The sequence below is a fragment of the Rhipicephalus sanguineus genome, chromosome 4 (assembly GCF_013339695.2).
Source record: "Rhipicephalus sanguineus isolate Rsan-2018 chromosome 4, BIME_Rsan_1.4, whole genome shotgun sequence".
Taxonomy (NCBI): Eukaryota; Metazoa; Arthropoda; class Arachnida; order Ixodida; family Ixodidae; genus Rhipicephalus; species Rhipicephalus sanguineus.
The window spans coordinates 50042458-50068412 of NC_051179.1; the positions used below are offsets into that span (position 1 = coordinate 50042458).

General features: G+C 46.0%; 1 protein-coding gene across 1 annotated transcript; it reads left to right on the forward strand.

The window, feature by feature from the left end:
* On the forward strand, window positions 1-21846 carry LOC119389940 (smoothelin). The gene is made up of 10 exons (XM_049414592.1): window positions 1-83; window positions 546-621; window positions 1366-1525; window positions 3063-3076; window positions 3970-4155; window positions 6367-6456; window positions 16286-16352; window positions 16831-16927; window positions 17395-17546; window positions 21595-21846. The coding sequence occupies exons 1-10, from the start codon at window positions 18-20 to the stop codon at window positions 21716-21718; spliced, it is 1032 nt and encodes a 343-aa protein (XP_049270549.1). The 5' UTR covers window positions 1-17; the 3' UTR covers window positions 21719-21846.
* Window positions 21847-25955: the final 4109 nt, after the last annotated feature.

A 25955-nucleotide genomic window follows, 5' to 3' on the forward strand; every position in this document is an offset into this window, starting at 1 on the left:
GAAACAAAGCAGCAGCCATGGCACGTGTCGTAAAAGGCGTCAACATCGACAGTCTGGATGACGAGTTCAAGTTGATGGAACTCGTGAGTGAACTTTCTTTTATTTTTCTTCTTCGCTTGGCAATCGTTATGCGACGAGTATAATACGAAGATATGGCAGAATAATCTAACTAAAAGTGTGAAAACAAGTACCCGTATTGTTTTTTTTAAGTACAACGCCTTTTCGACACTGATACAATTTGTCATGCACTAGCCAACTTCTTGCGTTATTTTGTCGAAGTACAAGATGTTACGTTTATTATCTGATCAATTTTCAAATATACTTGGTTTAATGGTTTTCAAATATATCTTTGCTTCAGTTAAACAAATATATAAACAAAACCAAAACGACAATCACGTGCAACGAAGGACCACAGGCGTTCACAGTCGTTTACACAAGGTTATCGAAGTGCCAGAAAGAATTAAGCTTTGAAACGTTCCAGCAAAGCATTTGCCTGTACCCTCGGCGGTGCTCCACAACGTCTTCCATGCAATTCTTCCGCGCAGCTTGACTCAATTGAGGACTTCGAAGAGCGTAAAGTGGTGCGTTCCAGGCTTCAGGAAGTGAAGGCCGTAAACAAAGGTCAGTGGTCATATTATTATTATTATAATTATTATTATTATTATTATTATTATTATTATTATTATTATTATTATTATTATTATTATTATTATTATTATTATTATTATTATTATTATTATAAGACGTAGTAGTAGTAGTAGTAGTATCAGGCATTGTGCTAGGGCATATGCGACGGGCGTGGTTCTTTGTCTAGGCGTCATCGGAATGCGTACTGCTGGAACACTGATGCCTCAACTGCATGTGGTCGCGCGCCTTCCGTGGGATGCTGTAGAATGATAACTTCTGGCTAAAATTATTTCAATGTTAATCCACAAACCTCTTTTCTAAAAGGTTATCCAAGTCACGTAATCACGCCCGTCATCTCAGGTTGGGCTTTCTTAAGCCTAGGTTTCCAAGTTCTAGCACGCCAGTAGTCAGTGTCTTGAAATCTTGGAGGGCGTATGCTGTTCACGTTCACGACACCGTTTTAGCTCTCATCTTCAGCTCTTTTGCTGTCCTTCTCTTTTTTATACTCACATTCGTTCCAGTGTTAGAGCAGCGAGAGATAAGTTCTATTCAGGCAGACCTTCCAACATTTTTTTAATAAATGGTATCTGAATAAACGAAATGAGGTGCGCGGCATCGAATCACTTCATGCAAATGGAGTGAGTCGATACTGATTCATCGCGAGTGATCATGTAATATAGAGAGAGAATGACCAGCGCACCCTCAATGTTGCTTGCTCTCCTCCCTCCTTGTGGCCAGCCAAGCGCGAAGCCCTGGTACGCAACCGTGAGCAGGAGCGTGAGAACGCCATCCGGCAGCGGCAGCAGGAGGCCGCCGAACAGAAGCAACGGACACTAGCCATGTACGACAAGATGGCCAAGACCGGCAAGCTGGACACCACGCTGTACAAGGAAGGCAAGTGCATTATCTATCTATCTATCTATCTATCTATCTATCTATCTATCGATCATCTATCTATCTATCTATCTAGCTATCTATCTATCTAGCTACTAGCTATCTATCTATCTGTCTAGCTATCTATCTATCTATCTATCTATCTATCTATCTATCTATCTATCTATCTATCTATCTATCTATCTATCTATCTATCTATCTATCTATCTATCTATCTATCTATCTATCTATCTATCTATCTATCTATCTATCTATCTATCTATCTATCTATCTATCTATCTATCTATCTATCTATCTACTATCTATCTATCTATCTATCTATCTATCTATCTATCTATCTATCTATCTATCTATCTATCTATCTATCTATCTATCTATCCGTCCGTAGGTTTTCTGGGTTATCTTGATTATCGAAAATATACACACGATATAATACGCTCAATTAAGAGAGTCCTTGTTAGCGTTTGGAAACACTTTTTGTCGCGAAGATTTTCGAAGAAATATCTTGACAAACATGACAAGCGGAGGTCTGGCAACAACAGTAGTTGTTGTTGTTGTTATTTTCCTCTGGACCTGTCACATACCCAATCAACTGTAATTGAATACGCTGTTATGAATGAGTGCGCCCTCCAGAGCTCCGCAGCCGGATCGCTTGCGCTGCGCAAGAGGAGCTCGAGCTGGATTTTTGCGGTTACTCAACTCAAGAGTTCTTCGCTCACACCAGTTGCGAAATTACGTTCCGAAACCCCAACACGCCTACGGACGAATTTTGAGAGGACAGCAAACTGACGCGCCACCTGGGAGCGATGACAGAAAACACACAGCATCACCACGATCGCTGCAGTCTTCGCTGTCGTAGCTTGAGCTGCCGCGGCCAGAATTAGGAGGAGTACTCACAAGAAAGGTTGTACAGTTTCATGGCTGCAGTATCATCTGTAACACGTAAGCCGCAAGTGTAAACTCACTGCTCGCTTCATCAATGCGGCATCACCTGCGAGCATCAAAACACACGAAAAAGTCATTTATTAGTTTGTTTTCCCGCCTAAAGGTGGCACCACAACAAGCAGTCCTCCATTTCATCTAATGACATGTCCGGATTTTGATACATGGAGCCTATGGGGAGTTTCGTAACTCGCATCACGGCCGCTACGTCGAAAACACGGTCGCGCCTTTCAGTGGGTGTTTTCCGTGTCGTGTACAACAACCATGCTGTACTTAATTATTTATTATAATGTATGGAGATGCCAGGTATCGATTAAAGATCATGCGCATAATAGAAAGGGATCTATGTAGCGCTGATCACTTGTGTTTTGGAATTTTTCTAATACCTTGAGAAGCCCGAAGAATCAAGGTCGAGCAACAACCATGACTACCATTGAAAGCATGCAATCGTTGCAGCCGTCGTCTTCTGCCAAAGTTGCCGCTGCGAAGTGTTCAGTTTCGATGCCAAGCGGAAGAAAGCTCAAATAGCTCGAATGCGCGCGCAGCTGAGCACGGAACAAAATCGTTCGCCGGAATGCAGACGCTCGCACAGCGAGCAGCTTGCTACGTGAAGGCTTCTGAGTGGGCCAGTGTTGCCCGACACTCAGGCCGTTCGCGTGTTTTAAAAATATTCAATTATAAATTAAGTGCTGGACCAAATGCGCTAAAATTTTGCCAACTTGTTTGTGAACGTACAAGGATTAACCAACTGTACACAGATTATGATCCAAAATTGGGTGCCATGGCCCCTTTAACCACTTTTCCTAAACACACAGTCTTTTTGTTTTCTTTTTCGGAACACGCACTACAACAGAGGATGGTGTGGTCGTATTTTACAAAACTTCGCGTGTCCATTTTCCTTTGTTAAAGAGACACTAAAGGCAAATAACATTTTATGTTAGAGTAACAAGTAATGCTTGAGACACATGGTTGAGACCGGTCAAATCTGTGTAGCTCGTGAACATACTTATCAAGAAAATAAAAAAAACTCAGAGGGTCTCTTAGGCATTCACCTGAGGCGACCCGAAGGCGAATGCCATCTTCTTTTTCATCTAAGTCGGTGTATTGATCCTGCCCCGCAACCCTACGAAAGCTTTCTGCTCCTGATGTGGTTTTGCACTGCCTCCGTGATCGGCCCACCTTTACCCAAGCTACGATGTCATGTGATGACGTCATGATGTGACGTTACGACACAGTGACGTCATGATGACGTCACAAATTATGCTGCTCTCTGACGTTTTATGGTGACGTCATAAGGTGATGATGTTTTTTGCATCACTCGTGTTGTCCCCGACGCCGCTGGACGCCGACGACGCCGACGGTCATTTTTCCCGTTTTATGAGGCATCTAAGGTTTTCGCCTTAAAAAAATATATAGGACGAAGAGTCATCTGCAGGCCGGGCCGCTTCTTTGAGACCCGTGCTCTATACGCAATGTTCACGGTGCGTGCGCGTTCAATGTACGCAGGCGTGGAGTCTCAGGACGACGACGAGTCGGGCAAGACTGACCTCGTAGAGGACGCCATCAAGCAGCGGCAGCGTGAGGCCGATCTGCGCAAGAAGCGCATTCTGGCCGCTTACGATGCGGCCGCCAAGTCCGCCCCCGCCGGCGTCGTCAAGACGGTGGACTTCGACTCCTTCAAGAAGGCCGACGGTGAGTCACGTTTATGGCCTGTCGTCGCGGCACGATTGCGAAGGTGTCTACAAATCGACGGACAAAGAAAAGAGATGGCGCTGTTTTGACAATTACTGATACTGACTACGTGGTAATGATGAGACGAACGCTTATTACGCTACTTTTAATCATAATTAAAAGGGTCCTGCAACATTATCTGAGCGTGGTCAGAAAACGCTGCCGATCGGTAGTCGAGGCTCCTCAGTACACGTGAGCCAAACATTATAGCGCAGCACGCGACCTGGAATTTACAATTAATTCTCAGTCAGCTAGAAACTGCTACCTCTTCTCCCGACAAATAATGCCATAAACCCAAATGACGCCGTCATAAACCCAAAGTCCACGGCGATTGGCTGATTTTAGCATCGTGAGCTGCATAGTTCCCGCAGCCACCGCGGGATGCCGCTACGTGCCCGCGCGCGCGCTCGCGATCACACTACACTTTGATCTTAGCCAAAAGGCCAATGGGATCCCGGACTAAGAATCCCACTCACCGATCTTCTCAAGAACGTCAAATAAACGTTTTATTCTCTCTCTTGCGATCACACTGAAAGTAAGCCGCGCGTTCTAAGAAAAAAAAAAAGAAGAAAAGAAAGTGGTCAAGGTCACGACGCGCGCTGACGAACAGTCGTAGCTTCTTGCCAACTTACCCCCCCTTCCCCCCCCTTACCTTCCCTCCCCCTTCCCCGCGTAGCTTTCAGCACGCTCGCTGGTACGAAAGGAGAAAGCAAGCGCTTAAAGCGTGTGTCAAAATTCCTGTAACTCCGCTCGTACTTGACGGATTCTAAAAATTCTTGCGGCATTCGATTCGTGAGGCAAAAGCTCCTTTAATGAAGCCATTCGATGATTACTTGTAAAAGTGTTGCAGTGCCCCTTAATGAGAGAGAAAGACACAGATAGAAAAACGAAGAATGGGAACAGCCATGTACATACCAGGTTGGCTAACCTACACTTGACCCGCCGCGGTGGTCTAGCGGTTATGGTGCTCGATTGCTGACCCGAAGGTCGTGAGATCGAATCCCGGCCGCAGTGTCCGCATTTCGATAGAGACGAAAAGCTTGAGGCCCGTGTACTTAGATTTCGGTGCACGTTAAAAAAAACCCCCAGATGGTCGAAATTTCCAGAACCCTCCGTTACGGCGTCCCTCATAATCATATCGTGGTTATGGGACGTAAAACCTCAACAATTATTATTTACTCTGCACTTGAAGGGGTGAAAACGGCGCAATATTAGATAGAAAAGACAGCAAAAAAAATTAAAGTCAAGAAAAGATAACAAAGAAGCGGTTAATGTAAACACACAGAACCACTTCAGAAGCATCAGTTTCGTCGTGTTAGATTGACACCTTCCATCCCTATATTGTCTTAAAGGGAGCCTTTTCGAAATTATCTTCACACAAGAATGCCTGCGCAGCCATTTAGAAACTTATACTTGTCAGGATGACTTCCCGACTAAAGTTAAGAGGTATTTCTTAAAACGTTTACCTATTTTAGCTTTATTTTAATCTTATGAAAACTGCTCCATAGACATTTCAGTCGAATAACAACCTTTCTTTGATATGGTAATATGTCAATCCTGCATCATAGTTGGTTAAAGCATACATGGTGTAAATATTTAAATATATATATATGCATGCATATAGGTTGAAGTGGAACAACATTCCGCGGATCGGCATAAGTTAGCGTCATAGTGACGAACGAAAGCTTAAGCTTCATTAACGAGGAAAAAGAAGGAAACCTTTTTTTGCTACACAACGTGACGTTACAGTGTTCTTGATGTTCACAGACGATCCTACGCGCTACTTCAAACGCACCTCGGGAATATACCTCTGTTCGCAAGTAAAATGACGCTCGGTGACTAAAGGAACTTAGAACGCTATTTGCTTTCTTTCGCTGCAGAGCCCACGAACGTATGAACTACGCTCATTCCGACTTCTGCATAATCGTACCTAGCTGACAGACATTACATGCGGGACTTACAGTTGCACTAATGTTAAACTCGACGTGCTGGTTCTAGTAAGAAGTAAACGAGAACCAACATTAAAAACGTTCGGTTCGCACGAATACATAATACCAGCGCTGTTTTTCTTTCTTTTTTTTTTTAGAAAACACTAAGCTAACTAGATCCTGTTGAGGCTTGTGACTTTTATGGCTATCTGAAATACATAGCTTGCTTAACGAAATTCCACAGTGTCGACGTTCGAAGTGCCCAAGCCCACTGGCGCCGCCACAGGTTCCTCGACGTTCTGCGCAGCAGGCGGAGTTCCAAAGATCGTCAAAGGTCAGTTACCTGCCTTTTCTTTGCTTAGGTATAAGAGTTGGGGTATGTTATTGTGGCTGACAAGTCACATTTGCGAGCGTAGGAAAAAAGTGCTTGCAAATAGTATTCCCGAGTAGTGCAATGCGAAACAGTTATGTTGCATATATGGTTAGCGCACCTACGTAGGCTATCATAGGAATAGCGTAGGTGAATAGAGCATGCTAAATAGTGTAGCATTCCACCCCGGCAATGCCCCTATATACTATAGTATCGAAGCTAGATATAGCCGTAGGAAAGAAATGCCCAGTAAGTGCCTAGATCTTCAGTTATTTATTCGTCTTTCTTCTTCTATGAGAACCATTTCATTATAACCAATGTTGATAATCTCCAGCATGATCTAGGCTTCACGCATTGCGACAGGGTTTCGACAGTATTGAAGTGTGCTGCGTTTCGTTTTAAAACTGTCGTAACGATAATACGTCCTGTTAGAGAATTCACACGGGTGTGATTATGAATGGCACAGTGGCACGTTTTAAAATTCGCGTCCATAATTTGCCACTGTGCATGGCGATCACGGTAGACTACAGTGTCCGTCAAAAATGCTTTTCGAACCGGAAGGTTGTTGTCGTCAGCAAATGAATTTTGTTTTGTAACGTAGTACTTGTAGGTCACTCCTGTCATCGCTACTGTGAAGAAGTGCCCCGTTCAGTCAAGCAAAGGCTAGCTGACCAGTGTCTGAGGCAGCCGGATATCGTCACGTTATGTTGAGCTTCGAGAGTCATATAATCCAATGAGAAGACACCTGCCACTTGAAGAAAAGTTGAAATCCACAGAAAGTGCAGGAAACATACGTATACGTCTCCAGAAATCATGAAGAAGAATCGATGCTTTGTAGAATCAGAGAAAAAGTCTCCTAGATCCTATAGCCTCTAGGTTAGCACAGGAACGTCGACCCTTGAATGAGCGACCCTTAGTGCGACAATAGTGGCCAGGGTACTTTTGATTAATTACGAAGTGCACCAGCGAATCGGAGCTTCTCTTTTGATTCGTGGTGCTGACGTAACCTGGCTGTAGATGGTGTTATGTATAGGTAAGTTTAGGGAGAAACAAAACATCAAGAGTGCAAGAAAGTAGTTAACCTTGTAGTTTTTCCCATATGCCCAACAAAAGTCCGGATGGTGGGCCGTGAATCGGTGAGCTGCGAGCCATGCCAGAAACGTGATAGACCTTCGCGTACTATTCGCTTCAAAGCAAGCAAACCCTACCCCAGTTGTATTATTATTTTTTTAGTAATGTTGGCTCTCTGTCTTTCCTGTTCATGAGGATAACATAATGACAAAAAGAACGCTCGAAGATAAGTACACTGCACTGGGAATTGTTGACGTCCATGATTTCAACAAGCTTACTATTTCTTGGTGTCGATCTTCCTGCTTCTGCTCAGGCGTGTTGTCGACAAAAAAAAATCGATCGATACCCACAGACATAACACAAGACGTCACAGGCAAATGGAAAGTCGAAAGTGTGGGATCAACAGCGGACCAACAACGAATGCCTAAGGCTGAAGGAAACGTTTTTGAATTCTTGTCTTCAAATAAAGCAACTGGAAACTGCACTGACAACTGACGTAGATAACCGCAAATGTCCAAGCGTTGGCTCTATAGTTAAAAGGCATCCTTTGTACGTCCACTACTCAGAGCTATCACAGTTAGATGGACCGTTTCCGTATAAAAATCTCGTAGAATGATCTTGCTGCTTTTTGAAACAAACCGGTTCATTGTTCATTGCAGTTTCGTTCCAGTATCGTCATATAACATAATCCTTTTGGTGCTATGTCTGATGTATTTCCGTCGTACTATGCACTGACGAATACTTTTTGTCAAACCGAAATATGAAAACAAAAGATACACTTACCGTACTTGAACGTAAATACGGAAGGCGAACTCTCTGAAGAGGAACTCTAAACTTTCAAGCCCGCAAGATACGCGTGCGATAATGCATAGTTCCGATACCGCAGTGGGTACAAAAGCGCACCAGAACTTTGCTTGTCCTTGTAGCGACGCAAGCGCCGCTGCACAGCTGTGTCGTCATTCCTCACTCTTTTTTTTTTCCCAGCATGCCTTTCTTTTCTGAACACCACGTTCGCATGATCACCCCGCATGGTTGTTGTGTTCACTTGTTTTGTATGCGTGGTTAATGCGCGCCGCTTTGACAATGATTTTTTTTTTTCTTTTTTGCATCGTCTGCCACTTTTTGACACTCGAGAACTTTTTTTTTTGTTTTACGAGGCTGCGTAGTACTTAGTACACCTTTACCGTAGTCTTAGTTCTAGTGTAGAATAAAATTAACAACTACGGTCATCGGAAAACCGGCCCACGCGAACGATGATTTTTATTTCAAGTTATACTTTCGCTTTTTGTTTTTCAGTATACAGCAGTATGTATCAGTATTTGCGCCGCAGTGCTCGTACTTAAAAAACAAAATAAAGACATTTCGCGAGCTCTATGGCACTACCTCTTGGTCACGTATAGCAGTAGTCAGGGGGCAGAACATTCGAATTAGTACCACATACACAAATAATTGCGTTCCGCTGAAAGACTCAACACGTTAAGGTCTCCAGTTATGCGATTCTAAATTGCAGCAGTACCCTTTTTTTGCACCAACTTAACCAAGGTTACCAACTTAAAACCCGCAATACGTAATTTAGACCAGGTACACAAAGAACGACCCTAAACTTAAGAAATTCCCAACGCTGCGTTTTCAATCATCTTACTTGGATCGGTAGAACAAGGCTTCTTTCGCAGGCAAGACGTCGGCCCTACAGCGTTACTTGAAACACACAATGTGCTTTCAATGTGAACTAAATGAGGAACATGTATATACCTGCATCTCTGCACTTTTGCAGCTAGGTGTACTGTATTTCAACATTTATTTCGCTTATTTATTTTAAAAAGCACCCGTAACGAGAATTGAACAGGTTTACGTGGCGCCTCTGCTAGCGTGCTACTCCAGTCACTTCTTGGCGGTGAAATGAATTCTACACGATGGACACGAAACACACCCCGACCAAATACGGAAATGAAGCAGCTGCGTGAGACCAATTGCCAAGAAAAACTCAAAGGCGCATTCGTATCTCGGGACGCGCAAGTTGCATTAGTCCGTAGTATTAATACCCGTTCCTCATTGGTGCATAAAGACTCCATACGTATACTGAAAAGCTCGAAGCTTGGAGTATCGGAGGTGGGAAAAGGGGGATGGGAGCACAGGTGTAAATTGTAGCGGTGGTCGTCCCCAGCGGTGCCGGTGACTCCGCCGTCGACGGCGCCGGGCAGCGGCCCGGCGTGGCGTCAGATGTCGCTGACTGGCGACGAGGAGCCCGAGATGGACGCCATGCAGCGCGGAATCCTGCAGAGGCAGCGCGAGGCCGAGGAGCGCAAGCGACGGATCCTGGCCGCCTACCAGATAGCGGCGCGCAGCGGTGCCGGACCCAAGACCGTCTGCCTCGAGGAGTACAACAACCTGCAAGGTACGCACTAACCCCGCAGTACACCGTGGGTACGTATTTTATCACGTATAACCCGCAACATTCTTTTATACACTTTGCAGCTAAAGACAAAACGAATAACGCATAGTCTGGGCTGCAAAGATGGCTTCACCGCAGTGCTTCACAACTGTAAAAGGAAGCTATCTTCACAGCAATACTAAGGGATCATTTTTAGAAAACTTTCCGTGGTGGTTGTGCTGTTGCAGCAGGCGGGGTTAGCCTGGCCTACATGGCCGGCAGCTGCTCCGTCTGAGCATCTCCTGAACTCTAGGGGTCTGTCACCACGTGTTAAACAGCCCAGTGTATTGCAGGAAGGCCATCAAAATTCGTTGCACGCTCCTCCTCATTGCCGCGGGCCCTTTATGAAAAAAAGCATCTTCAAATGTCCAGTGAATCGTTGTTGAGGGTGCGGATTATACGCGAGAAAATACGTATGTTCATTCATGCATATTCGAGAGTAAATGTGCAGTCGGCGTCAAAGGTTTAGAGACCACTAGGTCTGAGAAAACTTTCCAAGCAATTTATGACTGTATTCGGTCGAACTGCACAGTACACGTTGTTCGAGCGTTTGGTAACGTTTGCAACATGCCCGAAATATAACTTCAAGGCTGCCTGCCGAATAACTGGAAGTATTCAGCTTCTTTTGTCTCGCGTTCCCTAGACATTTGACGCTGGCATCATACATCCAGGAGGCGAAACACTAGGTTTCAACGACTCCAGGATGTCCGTAAGCACAGCAGTTTGGCTTTACCGCATACATGCTAATGCTGTAAGAAAGCCACCTTTTCAGCGACTGAATCATATTGGCCACCGCATTACGTTTGGTATCTCAATTTCGTTCTTACATGGTAAGAAAGGTATATCGAGGCCTGAAGGCGAAAAAATGCGCGCGTTTTTTTTTTACATTTTAGCGTCCTTCGTAGCATAAGATGCTTTTTCGCGTGATGTTCTGTTTCTCAACGACCTGGTACCTGCGTGTAAGCTCAGAAACGCGCTGTCCCTCGGTACTTAGCATGTGACGTTCGGCCCAGAATGACATGCGGAATAATGGCCACGTGCCTTGACACAATCATGTTTTTGATTGGTCGACTCCAGCCTTTACTCAAGCGCCAGTTCGTCAACGAGGTGCCTTTAAAGCTCCTACCAATCTTCGCGAAGAAAAGAAAAAGAAAGAAAATGACTCATCGTTTTAGTCAAAACGTGCTAAAATTTTGATCGTATTGTTCTTCTTTTTTCTCTCTCCCTCTCCACGTCCTTTTTCCTTCCCCCATCGGCGTGTACGCAATGGTCGTCACGTGACACCGGCTACGTCGCAGTACCCGAAGACGTGACGTTCGAAAACCCGTACAGCTGCACGACGGGATTCAAGGGCGGCATAGCTGCAGTCAAGACGCCGCAGAAGCAGAGGGCGGGAGCCCGGTAACTGCCTCCGTTCCCACACCCCTTCCTCCTTCCCACTCTCTTCTCACCCATGTTACCTTCTCCCTCGCTTTCGAGTCACCACCGTCAGCGCCCTCACGCGGGCTACGCGAATCGGCAAGACAGACACTCCCCGACGATTGGTTGCGGTCCACAGTTCGACGAAAACGAAACGAAGTCTACACACAGAAGGCGCAAAGCTCTCTGTACTCTCTATAGTTCAACGACTTACCGACAACGAAGTGCTCACGTAACCCTCCAGACCGGTTAGCCAAGATCTCATTACCCCCTTGTGCCGAAGAAACATCAAAGTACTAACTGCTGTGAACGCCTCATACTTCTGGACGGACGGTCAAGCGACGTGCGCGAAGTGTGATTGTTATGTTTCTGTTGCATCGGGGGCGTCGCGCATTGCTTTGTCACTAATCCTTGAACGCCTTTGCGATTGGACTCACGACAGTCTATGACAGGGCCGGTCAGATTCTCACGATTGGCCACGAACATTAAATGACAGGCCAGCTGTAAAGTGTGACCACTAACGCCAGTGAGCCCAATTGCACTGGCGTTCAGGGACTTTTGAGATTGCTCGCGTGGCGCTTCAGTTACTTTTGTTGCTTGTTGTAATTTTTTGTTGCTATTGTTGTTTACATTTCTTGTTTGAAGAAAAAAAAAGGACACCTACATTATCTGTCAAGCTGGAGCTTCGTGAGTAGACAGAGATGACACGACAAGTTGTCGAGTGTTCAGCCATAATATTTACATTGCTGTTTTTAAATGTTAGCTCAATAAAAGAGATGGACAACTTACATCGCGGAAAATTTCGTCTTTTTTTTTTTGCATGTTTCCATTTTTTTTTTTCACGCAGTGAACGGGTGCGCACACTGAACACCACGAATACGTAAATATATGTGTGATATTATACGCCTTGTTTAAATAGGCTAACATCGGATAACGTTCGCTTCAGCCGACATACATGGACAACAAAATAACGCGAAAAATGTCTTTATAACGGATTCTTGCCATTTCATTGCGCGGAAGGGTAAAAGGAGAATGGTCTCAGACAGGCAGTACTTCGATTAGGAGAATACATTTCTCATTTTCCGCGTTTTACTGTAACAAATGGATAACTAGCACTCGCCTAAGAGAAGGCCATCCCACCAATCCTCGCGTGGTTGTGAGGAGCATATGATTTGCCAGATGTTTGCGCTGGTGAACGTATAATGTACATAATTATTTGGAAAAACAAGTTGTCCTCACCATAAGATGTAGTAGTATTATATAAATAAATAGACTAACATAACGATCGTTGGAAGCGTGTGCTTCGCCCCACTCTATCGAACTTTTACATGAACTAAGACTAAGATAGTAAGATCGATTAACATTACTCGAATAAAATGGAGATAGAGTTGAATGAAAAACTTAGAAATGAGGCACTGAATGACGCAATACCACACTAAAGGAAATGCTGAATGAAATCAAATTGCAGGTATGAGGCGCGTGCTGTTGACATGTGCTAAGAAGACGTTCACAGAAACATCTCACAGTGGACACGATTCAGCTCGCGTTAATGAATGTGATAATTGTCGACAACATCGAGAATGAACAGGTAAAAATCAACGACTGCGTTACAGCAGCAGTGAACGAGTCTCTTTTGAGCATTTTCTTCGAAGCTTATAGCGCACAGAAATTCAAGCCCGAGGAGTGGTGAACAGCGGCGCCTCTACGCAAGCCGTCTTCTCGACACCAGCCCGAAGAAAAAAAGCCTCTCGAGTTTCCCACGAACAGGTGAGCACGCTGTCTGCGCCTGCGCAGACGAGATACAACAACACCCCGCTAACCCCGCTGGCTATTCTTCGCTCTCACATTGCCGTGGTGTCTCTTTGCGCGCGCTGCCTGTGTGCGGTTTTTTTTTTTTCTTTTTCTTTTGACGTCACTAACACGGTCCTGCGTCGACCGAGTACCGCTCTGCGTTAACGCTGCTTCTTGATTTCGATGCTTCCCGTCCAATGACAGCTCTTGACAGTTGGAAGTTGCTAGCGTGGGCTCGCTCTTTTTTTTTCTGTCACACTATCGCGCATATCATTCGCTACAAGGACAAGTTGTAGATGATAGGCTATCATTCGTTGTATATATGGTTACTGAGATTACAGTTGTCGGTCTGTGACGTTGGCTCCCGCCATATTTTATATTTCTGTTTTAGTTGTCGCCCCAAAATAACTCGCAATAGTTTACTTGTTTAGCGCGCAGCTATAGCCCAACCAACGTAAGCGCTCAAAAAAACTCACCAAGAGCTCATGCTTGCCTCATGAAAGGTTTATGATGGTCTCGTAAATAAGTAATTTAAGATATCGCTAATAGATCATATATGATTCTTGATGTGCTGGTGTAAAGGCTCACGGATGACTGATAAAGAGCTCGCACTGAGCTCACAGAAACCCTCATCAAAAGTTTTTTTAATTAATCATAAAAGATACGCGCAATAATCACACATGCTCTTGGTTACATCATAAAGCACTCATAGCCGGTCCATAAATGGCTCGAAAAAAAAAACTACACGGAGGGCTCTATGCCAAAATCTCGCTGCTTCATCGTCGTTATAATAGTCGTATGGCTACAACAGGCCACCGATAAGCGTACTTATTGCAAGATTATTTGATTATACATCCCGGTATTCATTTATCTCTTGTAAGTACGCGCGGTAATCATGAGGGTACAAGAAAAACCTCGGACGGCTGCTGTTGAATATTCCTAGCGTGCAAACAGTAAGTAGTACATCTTCATAATGAGTATAACAGCACAAGAAACATAAATTTGTAAGTATAAACCTCAAGCAGCGTTTTTATTGCTTGATTTGAGGATCTGTTCGTTTTTTGTTTGTTGTTGTTAATTGTAGCAGAAAATTAAAACAACAAGAAATGGACTTGTGAGTTTCGGGAACTCACGCACTCCACAACAATAATGGACCTACAATAGAGAAACAAAACAAAATTATTAGACTCACCAGAAAGAGAAATGTTTAGGCAAACAAAATTATTAGGGTGAGGAAATGAATTTCCCGAAAGTGTGTGAATAGCAATGTCGACATATTTAAGCGGAAACAATGCTTTCACCAAATATTGCGCTACGAATTCGTTCAAATGTACATGTGGCTACGTCGAAAGAAGGGAGCTACACGTTCACTTGAGCGAGATTTGATTTGAGCATTTGATTGTTATCGATTTCTGGGATCAGCAAGGGGAACGAAGTCATGCTACGTATCCCGGGGTATTCTTGGGCATACAGGACAGGTAAACACCTTCTCAATGCAAACACACTTTATACAAACACATACGTAAAACAAGACGGGTTATTCGAACTACCGAATGTCTATTAGTATGTTTTTGTTGTTTTTTTTTCACTTTCTGTCTGAACTGTGTTCGTACTATTTCATTTAAGAGGGTATTCAGTAAAATGTAACGGCCCGAGTGGGGAGGAATATATATAAAAATCGGAAATCATATTTTGAAATTTGGTTTATTTTTTTCACATCAATACACTAGTTGCATATTTGCAGCTTGTCTAGCCCCGCCACCCCCTTCGTATAAAGACAGCAACGTGCGGCGAATAAGCAGTTCAAACGTCACGCACACACAATCTTAAATAAGAAAACAAAAACCATCGATCAATAACAGTGAAAATGTATATTTATATCTGAAAAGAAAACATAAAAAAACACCGTATTTAAAATAGGATTTTTCGACAGTACACGTAAACTCTCATCTGTTTGTCTGAATTCGTTCAATAAGTTGAGTGGTCGGCATCGGCTTTTTTTTTTTTTTTTCAAAAAAAAGTTACTGCTGCAGTTAAGTTTGAAAGCAAGAATGTGTATTTCTTAGCTACTGTAACCGCATTGCTTGCTATGCGGTAATAAAAGGTTGAAGCTTGCACCTTACACATATGCACACACTGAATGTTGGTGTTTCTGTTCAGCAGTGGCAAGCATCGTTGAAAGATTTTACAACATCAATAACAAAATAGGTAGCAATAAAGAAAACGTGCGGGTCTTATAAAAGATGTTCTCGCTAGGTTCGGCCAGAATTCTAAAATGTTCAGACGCGCTAGAAAAGGACCCAATTAAAAGAACATCGCGGGCCACTTCACAGAAGAAACGATACAATTCTTTCGCGCTCCCTTTAGTTGCATTATTAACGAATGCAAATTACTCAGCTCCTAAAATTATTAGTAATGTGTGTTGTAGGGATAGTTGGTGTCGGTTTAGTGGGCAGGATTGAGCACTAAAAATTAGACGGGGACGGAGGAGTGCGCACGACAGGGGCTCTCAGGTCATATGTAAAAAAGAACTCCCCGTGTCAGAATTCCAAATCGTTCTATGAAACGCCCATTTGTGTGCACGTCGTGGCTCGAACGTATAAATTTCATTTGTCTATTATTTCGCCCGTCCTTCTCTTCGCTCAGTTATATACAGTTACGCTTTTTTTTTTTTTATTCTTATTCGGAATGTTGCCCTGTGGCATTATGTGTTAAATTATGTGGGAATTATGTGTTAAATTACATTCCGTGAAGTAGCTCTAACAGAGATATGAGTTGTGAAGACCTTAGATTCGCAAGTAGACAGGCGGTCTCGACTTATGTGTGGCCCCTACTTTCAAGAAGCACAGTGGTACTTACGTACGCCAGCGCAGTTCTGTGAAAACCAAGCAGATATGCTCGAGTTGTTGGGAGAGTGACGGCACCACAGGTCGCGAACCCAAAGCACATGGCTTAGAAGCTTCTACTCTCCTCGATTCCAACACGAAAGAAATGGATCATTCTTTTCAAAAAAAAAGAAAGCGCGGGTAGTGGGGTTGTCAATAAAATTTCATTATCCTCTACCTCTCCCTTATTCCCAAGACACTCCCAAGAATGCCTTCGCCAAGTTCCAGCAAATGGACCAGGCTACCAAGCCGGCAAGGCCCAGGTGGGTATGCAGCGCTTTGAAACATTTTGCCGTCGTATTAACTGTTGCTGAAGCGTGTTTTCTCGCTTAACACACGTTCCATGAATCGACGTAAAATGTAACTTTGAAACACCTCTCGCCGGCGCATGTATTTCAATAAATTTCACGTTTTGTCATCTGTATATCTTTTTTTTTTTTTGGCGGACCCTTGCTATATAACATTCATAGAAAAATCTGTCGCTTCTAAAACGACTCGTCAGTCGTTCAACCAATTAACCCACGGCGAGAAAAAAGTCTGCCCTTTTTACGTCTAAACATACTAAAGCAGCAGTTCTCTTCGACGACACTGTGGGTGCAGTTTGTAAGCCTGCATATAGCACGTGTCGTTAACAAACAACATAATGCGGTAATAAATAGCTTCAAGTTTGCTTCTGTGACCGCAACATGAAGCCGTAAGACTCTAGGGAGCGTTACTCACAGTGTATCTTCGTGGTTGCAGCTTTAGCGTTCCAGTTCGTGGAGGACCTGCACGGAGTGCGAGCGACATCAAGGAGATGCTCCTGAATTGGTGTAAAAGCAAGACCAAAGGATACGAGGTGAGGGGGGTGAACGGTCTGCACGAGCTCCTGAACATTGGCTGTGCCTGACAGAACATGGCAGTGCAGTTTAAGAAAAAAGCGGCACACACTGAACTTGCTGCAAGCGTGGCATGTGCAGGTTTAAACTGGTCTGTCAACTTGAACCACGAAATGACCGACGACAACGTTGCCCTTGTGTCTTTCACTGTATAGGTCTAGCCGAGGCACTAGCTGTGAAGATAAAATGCTGTTATAGTTGCCACCATCCTGGAGCTTGAAGACTGCACTTCTGCGCTCGCTTTCGCGTAGAGGAAGGGCGTTTTCATCCATCCATAAGTCAGCTGGCATACTCGAGAGACGTTAAATGAAAATAGTACTGCGGGTATACTGATACACGGGAGAAGTAAGTCGACCTGCGGTACACGTTAGATGTATCGTCTGGTGTATTAATTCATCTTTGACGACTCTTGTATTGCGCTGTGCAGCACGTGGACATCCAGAACTTCTCGACGAGCTGGAACGACGGCATGGCCTTCTGCGCGCTCATCCACCACTTCTACCCGGACGCCTTCGACTATGAGCAGCTGGAGCCCAAGAACCGCAGGCACAACTTCGACCTCGCCTTCCGCACGGCCGAGTACGTGTGGTTGTCTTATCGAAATTGCCTCGTGAAATATACAGGGCGAATACGTTTGTTTTTTAAGGGGAAAGCCTTAGATGCCGCATGTCCGCCGCGGTGGTGTAGCGGTTACGGTGCTCGGCTACTGAACCGAAGGTCGCGGCCATGGCGGTCGCATTTCGATGGAGGCGAAATGCTAAAGGCCCGCGTTTTATGCGATGTCAGTGCACGTTAAAGAACACCAGATGGTCAAAAACCGCGGCGCACCATCGCAACGCCTCCAAGATATGGTGCGACCGCACCGCGCGCCCGCCTCTCTCGGAGGCGGCGGCAGCGAGTAGAACGCGATAGCGTAATCAGGCCGTGTTCGTATCGCCTTCTCAATCGCCAGCCTGCCTCGCTTCTCGGTGGAGAGCTAAACCGTGCCGCAAGGAAAGCCAAAGTGCGGACGCCCTCCGGCTCATATCTTTATTTGCATCGACCTCGACTTTTCGCTCACGGACAACGCTGCTTTTTCGCTCACAATCAAAGAGGACGCCGACATCGGAATTTCTGCGGAACGAGCTCTTTAACGATGTCGCGTTAATATTTCCGGAGCCATCCACTACGGCGTGCCTCATAATCATTTCGTGGTTCTGGCACGTAAAACCCCAGATATTATTATTAGATGTCTCATCAAACGTGACCGTCGACGTAAACACCAGTGATTCAAAAAGGCATGTGATGAGGTCATCTTATGACGCAATCATGGTGTCACATAATGTGACGTCACACGATCACTTCATCACGTGACATCATCGCATTGCAAAACCACGTTGGGTGCAGAAAGCTCGGGGGAAAGGGGGGGGGGGTATCTGTGCGATCGACTGAGAAGGAAAAAAAATGGCTTTCGCCTTCGAGTCGTCTTAAACGAATGCATAAGGGATCGTGCGAGTTTTCATGTCTTTGTTGTAGTAGGACAACAGGATCTGTCGTGCTTCTGTATCAAGATGGCGGAGAGCAGCGTACGTGATTCCGTCCGGCCCTGGAGCCGATGAGCGTCGGGAAAGTGAGATTGCTGCTTCCAGTTCTTGCATTGTAAAAGGTACATCAAGGCGCTCATCAACCTCCTGGGAGTCGGGAAATGTTCCAGAGAAGTGGAAGTGCAGTCGCATAGTTGCGCTGCTTAAACCGGGGAAGTGCCCTAACGAACTCTCATCCTACCGGCCGATCGCCTTAGCCAGTTGCGTTGGCAAAGTGATGGAAAGGATGGTCTTGTCGAGGTTAGAGTGGCTCTTAGAGAGCAATAATTGCTTTCCTGAATTCATGAATGGCTTTAGGAGAGGCCGATCAGCCATTGACGGTGTCATCAACTTGGTCTCCGACGTTGAGCAGGAAAGATGTCGACGCAGATTAGTGGCCGCAGTTTTTCTTGATATAAAGGGCGCCTACGACAATGTCTTGCATTATGCCATCCTTGATGCACTAGAGGATTTAGACATCGGCGGCCGAATGTATGCATGGATTGTGAGTTACCTTAGTGGCCGTACCGTGTATATGTCGACGAGCGATGGAGATACCGATCGTTATAATATTATCCGCGGAGTTCCCCAAGGGGGTGTTCTCAGTCCGACCCTCTTCAACATCACGTTGATTGGACTTGGTGCTGAACTTCCTGACACGGTGAAGGTTAGCACATATGCTGACGACATCTGCATATGGGCGTCTGGAGCTACACGTCCTCAATTGCGTGCCCGACTGCAACGTGCAGTGACCATCACAGCAAGGTACCTACGACGTCAAGGTCTCGCACTCTCAACTGAAAAATGCGCACTGCTAGCATTTACGCGCAAACAAATGACGAGGTACCCAATAATCGTGAATGGGACCGAGATTCCTACGGTAGCACAACACAAATTCCTTGGTGTCATCATCGACCGGAATCTATCGTGGTCTAAACACGTCGCTGCTATGAAGACAAAGCTGAAAAGTTTTGTCCACGTGGTTCGGTTCTTGGCAGGAGCAAGATGGGTCCGCCGGAGGCTGCTCTCCTACAACTGTACCAATCTTTATTCGTAGGATACTTACGATACAGCATGCCCGTGCTCTCCAACATGAACCTAGTTGTGTGCGCACGCTAGAAAGCATCCAAGCTCAAGGTTTGCGCACATGCTTGGGCCTGCCACGGTGCACATCAACCAATGGTACTATCGCCGAAGCTCGGGCTTGTCCCATGGATGTATATAGACTCTGCGAGCCCCTTCGAGTCCATCTTCGCTTGCTGACCCGACACAGGCAACATCCCCTATCAGCACTCCCAGTTACCCACCCAGACTGCTGTTATTCTAGAGCTCTATCGCGGCACGAGAACATTATGCCATCAAGATTCTCTCCAACATCTATTCCTGTGACACCTCCGTGGGTTCTACCTAGACCGCTTGTTAGGCTTCAGATACCTGGGATTACGAAGAAGTCCCTGGTACCATCTATCGGCCTAAAGCAACTTACCCTCCTGCACATTTCTACAATGTATGGCGGTGCGGCACACGTATACACTGATGGATCTACCACCTCACGTGCTTCCGCCGCAGCCTTTGTCATTCCGCAAATGACCGTCGCTAGAAGTTTCAAGTTGGATCACAAGACCACTTCAACTGCTGCGGAACTTGTTGCTATTCGGGAAGCAATACGATTCCTTTCCGCAGAGCCCGCTCGAAGATGGGACGATATTCTGTGATGCCAAAGCTGCTCTCCAAACCATCGATTGCATCATGATACAAGGCCCGTATTATACCTTATCGATAGAAATTGCTGAGCTTCTTGGCAATGCTATGAAAAATGGACATCATGTAGCATTCCAGTGGATACCTGCTCACTGTGGCGTGATGGGGAATGAAAAGGCTGACGCCGAAGCTAAAACAGCTTTACATAATGCCCCGGAAGTGTGCATTGCGTTTTCGCGAGCAGACACTAACGCCTTACTTCGGCAAGTAATGCGCACCTACACTTCGGAGCACTGGAACAAACCAGAACGCCGGCACAAGCGGCTTCATAAATGGGACCCAGAAATGAAGTTTCGTATGCCTCACAAGCTGAAGCGAAATATGACATGCATCATTCACCGCATTCGTCTTGGTGTGGCATTCACAAGACGCTATGCCCACTTGATCGGCTGCAGTGACACAGTTCCGATTGTGGTCATTGTCGGATACCAGAGACACTTCAACATATATTTTGCGCGTGTCCAGCGTACGCACGAGAACGACAAAAACTGATCTCATCGATTGGGCAGTATCATAGTAGGGCCTTTAACCGATGAGGTTGTGCTAGGTCCTTGCCTGACGTCAGCAGCACAAGTGTGGTCATCGATGCAGCGTAGCCTTCTTACAAGCCACTGGACTGGATGCACGTCTCTAGATTTGCCCCAGCGTCACGAACTATATTCTCATCTCCCTACCTTACCATCGTCATTCATCACTCTTTCGCTCCCCTGTCCCCCCTCCCCAGTGTAGAGTAGCAGGCCAGAGCAAACTATAGCTCAGGCCGACCTCTCTGCCTTTCTGTAAATAAATTCTCTCTCTCTCTCTTCATGTCTTTGTTCTGATTTTTTACCTTTTTTTGTAACTTGTAGTAGCTACAGTAGACAAAAGCGATAACTGAATTTACACGAGATTTGGTATAAATTGTTATTCTGATTTTTCGATTATTACGTCTTTGTTTTTTTCTCTATTTTCTTCTCAGTCGATTCTGTATACCCCCCCCCCCCCCAGAAGCTTTGTGCACCTCTGTGGCGCTGCGCTGCCTCTGGGATCGGCCCGCCTTTGACCATGTCATGTAATTACGTCGTCATAAGTCATGATGACGTCACAAATTTCGGCGATCTGTGACGTCATTATGACGCCCCATCACATCTCGTATGACCAACCTCGAAATCTCGTGTGACGTCATCCGATTTCTTGGTGCCATTCGCGTTCTCGTCGACGGCGGTCACTTTTCCCGTTTGATGAGGCATATAAGGCTTTCGCCTCCTCGGAGTGCTTCGCGATGTCCCACGTGACAACACTGACGTCATCCGTTTCTTGTCCAGGGAGCAAGCGGGAATCTCGCCGTTGCTCGACACGGAGGACATGGTGCTGATGAAGAAGCCCGACTGGAAGTGCGTCTTCACCTACGTGCAGAGCCTGTACCGCAACCTCGTCAACAAGGACTGATCCCCCGTGGTAGAGAACCGACAACTCACACATATCTAGTCTCTCTAACGTTTACTTTTATCGTTGTATTTTTCAATTGTGAAGAAAGAAAAAAATGAATACACTGCGCGTTCACGAGTGCACACAAACCCCTCGCATTTCCTCGATACGCAATAATATTGTGTGTTTCTTACGAAGGGCTTCCTTCACTCGAGAGATGGGCATTTCTTTCGTTTGTATAAACACGAGACTTTTATACTTGCCTTGCGATGTTTGCTGTAGGATAGTGTACTGATGAACAGCGGAGACAGCCGGGACCTTGGATGAAGAACTGCATTTGGAATGCAAGATATGCAAAATGACTTTGCCGTAGTTGTTCCTTGGCTTGTCGGCTCATAGTTGAGAGAGAGAGATAAACATTTTAATGAACCTGGAGATGTTTGCCTGGCTGTTCGCCTGACATGCTACTCCAGGTGCTGGGTGACGATTATGATATATACATTGATAACCACATAACACATACAGTCACACAAGTTTACAAAGTTTCGTTCAGGCTCGTGGCCCACAAGAAATTCAACAGCGCTTTCGTGGCACGTAGCGCACAGGTGCTGCTTTGCCATGGGCCCAGAACATGTCGCAACTCTAAGCACGATCCCCGTTGAAGATGCAAGGCTGCCTTCAGAGACTGTCTCTCTGATGCGTATCGCTTGCATTCACAAAGAACATGATGTAGATCTTCTTGGACGTTAAAGGGGTGGTGCCACCAAATTTGTGGCTTGCGCGTTCTTTGCTGTAAGCGTTTTCTATAGCTCCAGGAAGCATGATGCACGCACCAAGATTCATGTATTCTCGCTAAATAATTTAATATCGCCTTTTGATGTGGTCAACTTTCGGTTTCGGTTTCTGGGCGCCGAGGTTGGGCAGTGACGTAGAAGTGTAGGAGGCGTGGTCACGTGACCACACAAGGCAGTGACGCACTAGCCAGGAAGCGATCGAAACTCGGCGAGTGATGTAGCAACCGATGCTTTGCCGGCACTATAGTGAACTAGAATATATTCTAGTTCACTACAGCCGGTACGTACGGTACGTACGTTGCGGAAGTGGCGGAGGTCCGGAGGTCACTCAGGTTACTACTGCAGATTTGGTGTGACGTCACTGCAACTTTCGTTGCCCATCCTACAGATCTACGTCAGTGTTGACGCGCTAGCGATGGGTTTCGATCGGGAGAATGGGCATTTATGTACACTTTGGAAGTGAATTAAAATATATTCTAAACGTTTGCTGTGTCCGACCCTTCGTGTGGAGTGTCCTTGCATACAGAGGAAACCCACAACAGGCTTGTTATAGCCTCGAAATTTGATGGCACCACCCCTTTAATCTTGCTCCTGAAGTAGTTGGTGTATGCGACGTTCAGTCTGATGCGGTGCAAGCATGTTTCATCTTGCCTGTTTAGGTCTCGCGGCATATCAAAGTTACACGATGGGTCAATCTTGTAAAGTGGTCCATACTGGTGTTTAGCATCTGTCCAGAGGGATCGCTGGAGCCGCCAAGCGTGTGCCGATACGATTGTCGCGGCATCTTTTCTCGAGAAAGGTATCTTGATGATTTCTCTCGAGGCGTCATGTCCAGCTTTGGCAGCGTCATCAGCCTGGACGTTGCCTTGTATTCCACAGTGGGCAGGTATCCACTGCAGAGCAATGCGGTGATGGAGGTCACAGGCTTTGTTGCATAGATATTTGATGTCCATGACGAGTTGGTCTTGCGTGCGTGGAGACTTCAGAGACTGCAGCGCCGCTCTTGAGTCGGTGAAGATGACCCAAGACTCAGCTGTCTGATCTACAATGTAATTAAAAGCAGCCCGTAGTGCAGCCAGTTAAGTCGCTGTAGATGAAGTACGGTGACTAAGAGTGGTAGAGATGGTGACATTGGCAGATGGAATCCATACACCAATTGCAGACGATGTAGGTGTAACAGAGCCATCAGTGTAAATATGACGGTGAGCCCTGTAATTATTTTCCACGTGCTGTAGGGTGAAATATGTTAGTGCTGGTCCGGGTGTACGTCTCTTGTTCTTGAACCCAGGCACAAAAGTGATTATTGACCACGAAGGAATTTTCCACGATGGCTCCGTAGGCATTGATGCGCTTTGATAATGCAGCGGAAGCAAGCTCCGCACCACAAGACCGCTGTCTGAAGCAAGCGGGTGACCCGGCACTCTGGTGGCATAACGCAAGTGAACTCGAAGAAACTCCTGCTGCAGAAGCACTGCAGCTCATAGGCGTCTGCTTTCGGCAAGGGTTCCAATACTTGATGTGTTTTTTGGTAGGCCAAGGCACACTCTCAGGGCTTTCGCTTGAGCTCCAGTCAGCGCTTGTATGTTGGTTTGGGAAATGCCATGTAACGCAGAAAGGCTGTATCTTAGAAGACCTTCACAGAGAGCCGTATACATCCGCAGCAGGGCACTTACGGAGCAGCCCCCGGCGTTGCTTGATAACATGCGGAAGATGCTCGCGTATGATGCAACTTTTTCCTTTAGTATTCGAACTTGGGGCGTCCATGTCATTAGCCTGTCGATTGTCACTCCCAGAAACTTATGACTTTGCACATACCGAATGGGAGAATTCGCTACCTTTAACGTATAGCGCGAAACATCACGCCTCGTAAAAGCAACGGCGGCACATTTTTCTGGTGACATCACTAGACCTCGCCCGAGTAAGAATTTTTCGATTGAATTGAGAGCTTTTTGTAGTCTTGCTCGTAGGACACGCCTGTTGCGACCACTGCTCCATATACAAATGTCATCTGCATAGAGAGAGATTTCGACCGATGCAGGGATGCACTTCTCCAGTCCAATGAGAGAGATGTTGAATAAGGTTAAACTTAGAACACCGCCCTGGGGAACTCCTCGATGCACTGTGTGCGGGGCTGTGTCACCTTCTCTTGTGGACATGTAGACTGACCGATCAGTGAGGTAGTCCAAGATCCAGCGGTACATACGACCGCCAACTCCGACAGACTTCAGGGCGTATAGGATGGACTCGTGAGTCACGTTATCGAACGCTCCCTTGATGCCGAGGAATACGCCGATAGTGATGTTGCCCGTAGCTTTGTTGATTTTTACGCAGTTAATGAGACGAATCACATTGTCGATGCTACTGCGGCCCTTTCGAAACCCTGACATTTGTGGAGGGTATGCATTCATGTTCATCAGCAACCAGTCCAGGCGCATCAATACCATCTTCTCCATAAGCTTTCCTACGCAATTGAGAAGAGCAATGGGACGATAGGAGTTAAGGTCCGTTGGAGACTTGCCAGGCTTGAGAATAGGGATGACACGAGCTCGTTTCCAGCAAGGTTCAAGACGCCCACTCTCCCAGCTGGCATTGAATATGGCAAGAAGGTGCATCTTCGCCTTGTCGCCTAAATGCGTTAACTCAGCGTAGCTAACGCAGTCAGGTCCGGGAGATGACGCCTTGTTCACCAGTGCCAATGCTCCAAGCAGTTCCATGATCGGAAAAGGTTCATCCGCCTCTGTGGTGCTCGTCATCGCTAAAACCTCTTGTGCAACACGAGGCAAGGTTGCTTGCGCCACTACTGCAGTTATCTTAGAGCAGAAAGCCTCCGCCACGTCCAACTCGCTGCTGTTACGAGATAAAGCAACTGAACTGAAGGGATGCAGTTGAGTCGGTGGTTTTTAGGCTGCGGACGATACCCCATATTCTTGACAGCGGCTTTCTTGGGTCCAGTTTAGAACAGAAGGCCCGCCATTGCCTCCTATCTAGCTTATCCAGGTGACGTTGGATTTGTTTTTGCATTCGCCTGGCATCGTGAATGTCATCTGCAGACAATGTCCTACGAGCACGTCTTTCAGATCGGCGGCGAATGGCCCGGAGCCTCTCATACTCAACGTCAACCGTTGAATGAGTTCGAGGTGGTTCTAGGCGTTTGGTGCTACTTTGTTTTGCTTGATTGAGCACAGCCACAAACTCCTCATACGTCATTCCAGATGGGTCTGAATCTTCGATTGTAGCGTTGTATAACTCCCAGTTAGTGCAACGAACCACCCTTCGTTGCGTGTACTGCTTAGGACAGCCCAAGGAAATGTAGGTTGGCACGTGGTCACTACCATGACTTTCGATGTCAGCAAACCAGGTTGCCGTGGACATGAGGTGCGCGGAGATCATGGCGACATCTAGGGCGCTGCACCGGTCATTCTTGAAGAAGGTTGGCTGTCCATCGTTAAGAATCGCCAGGTTGT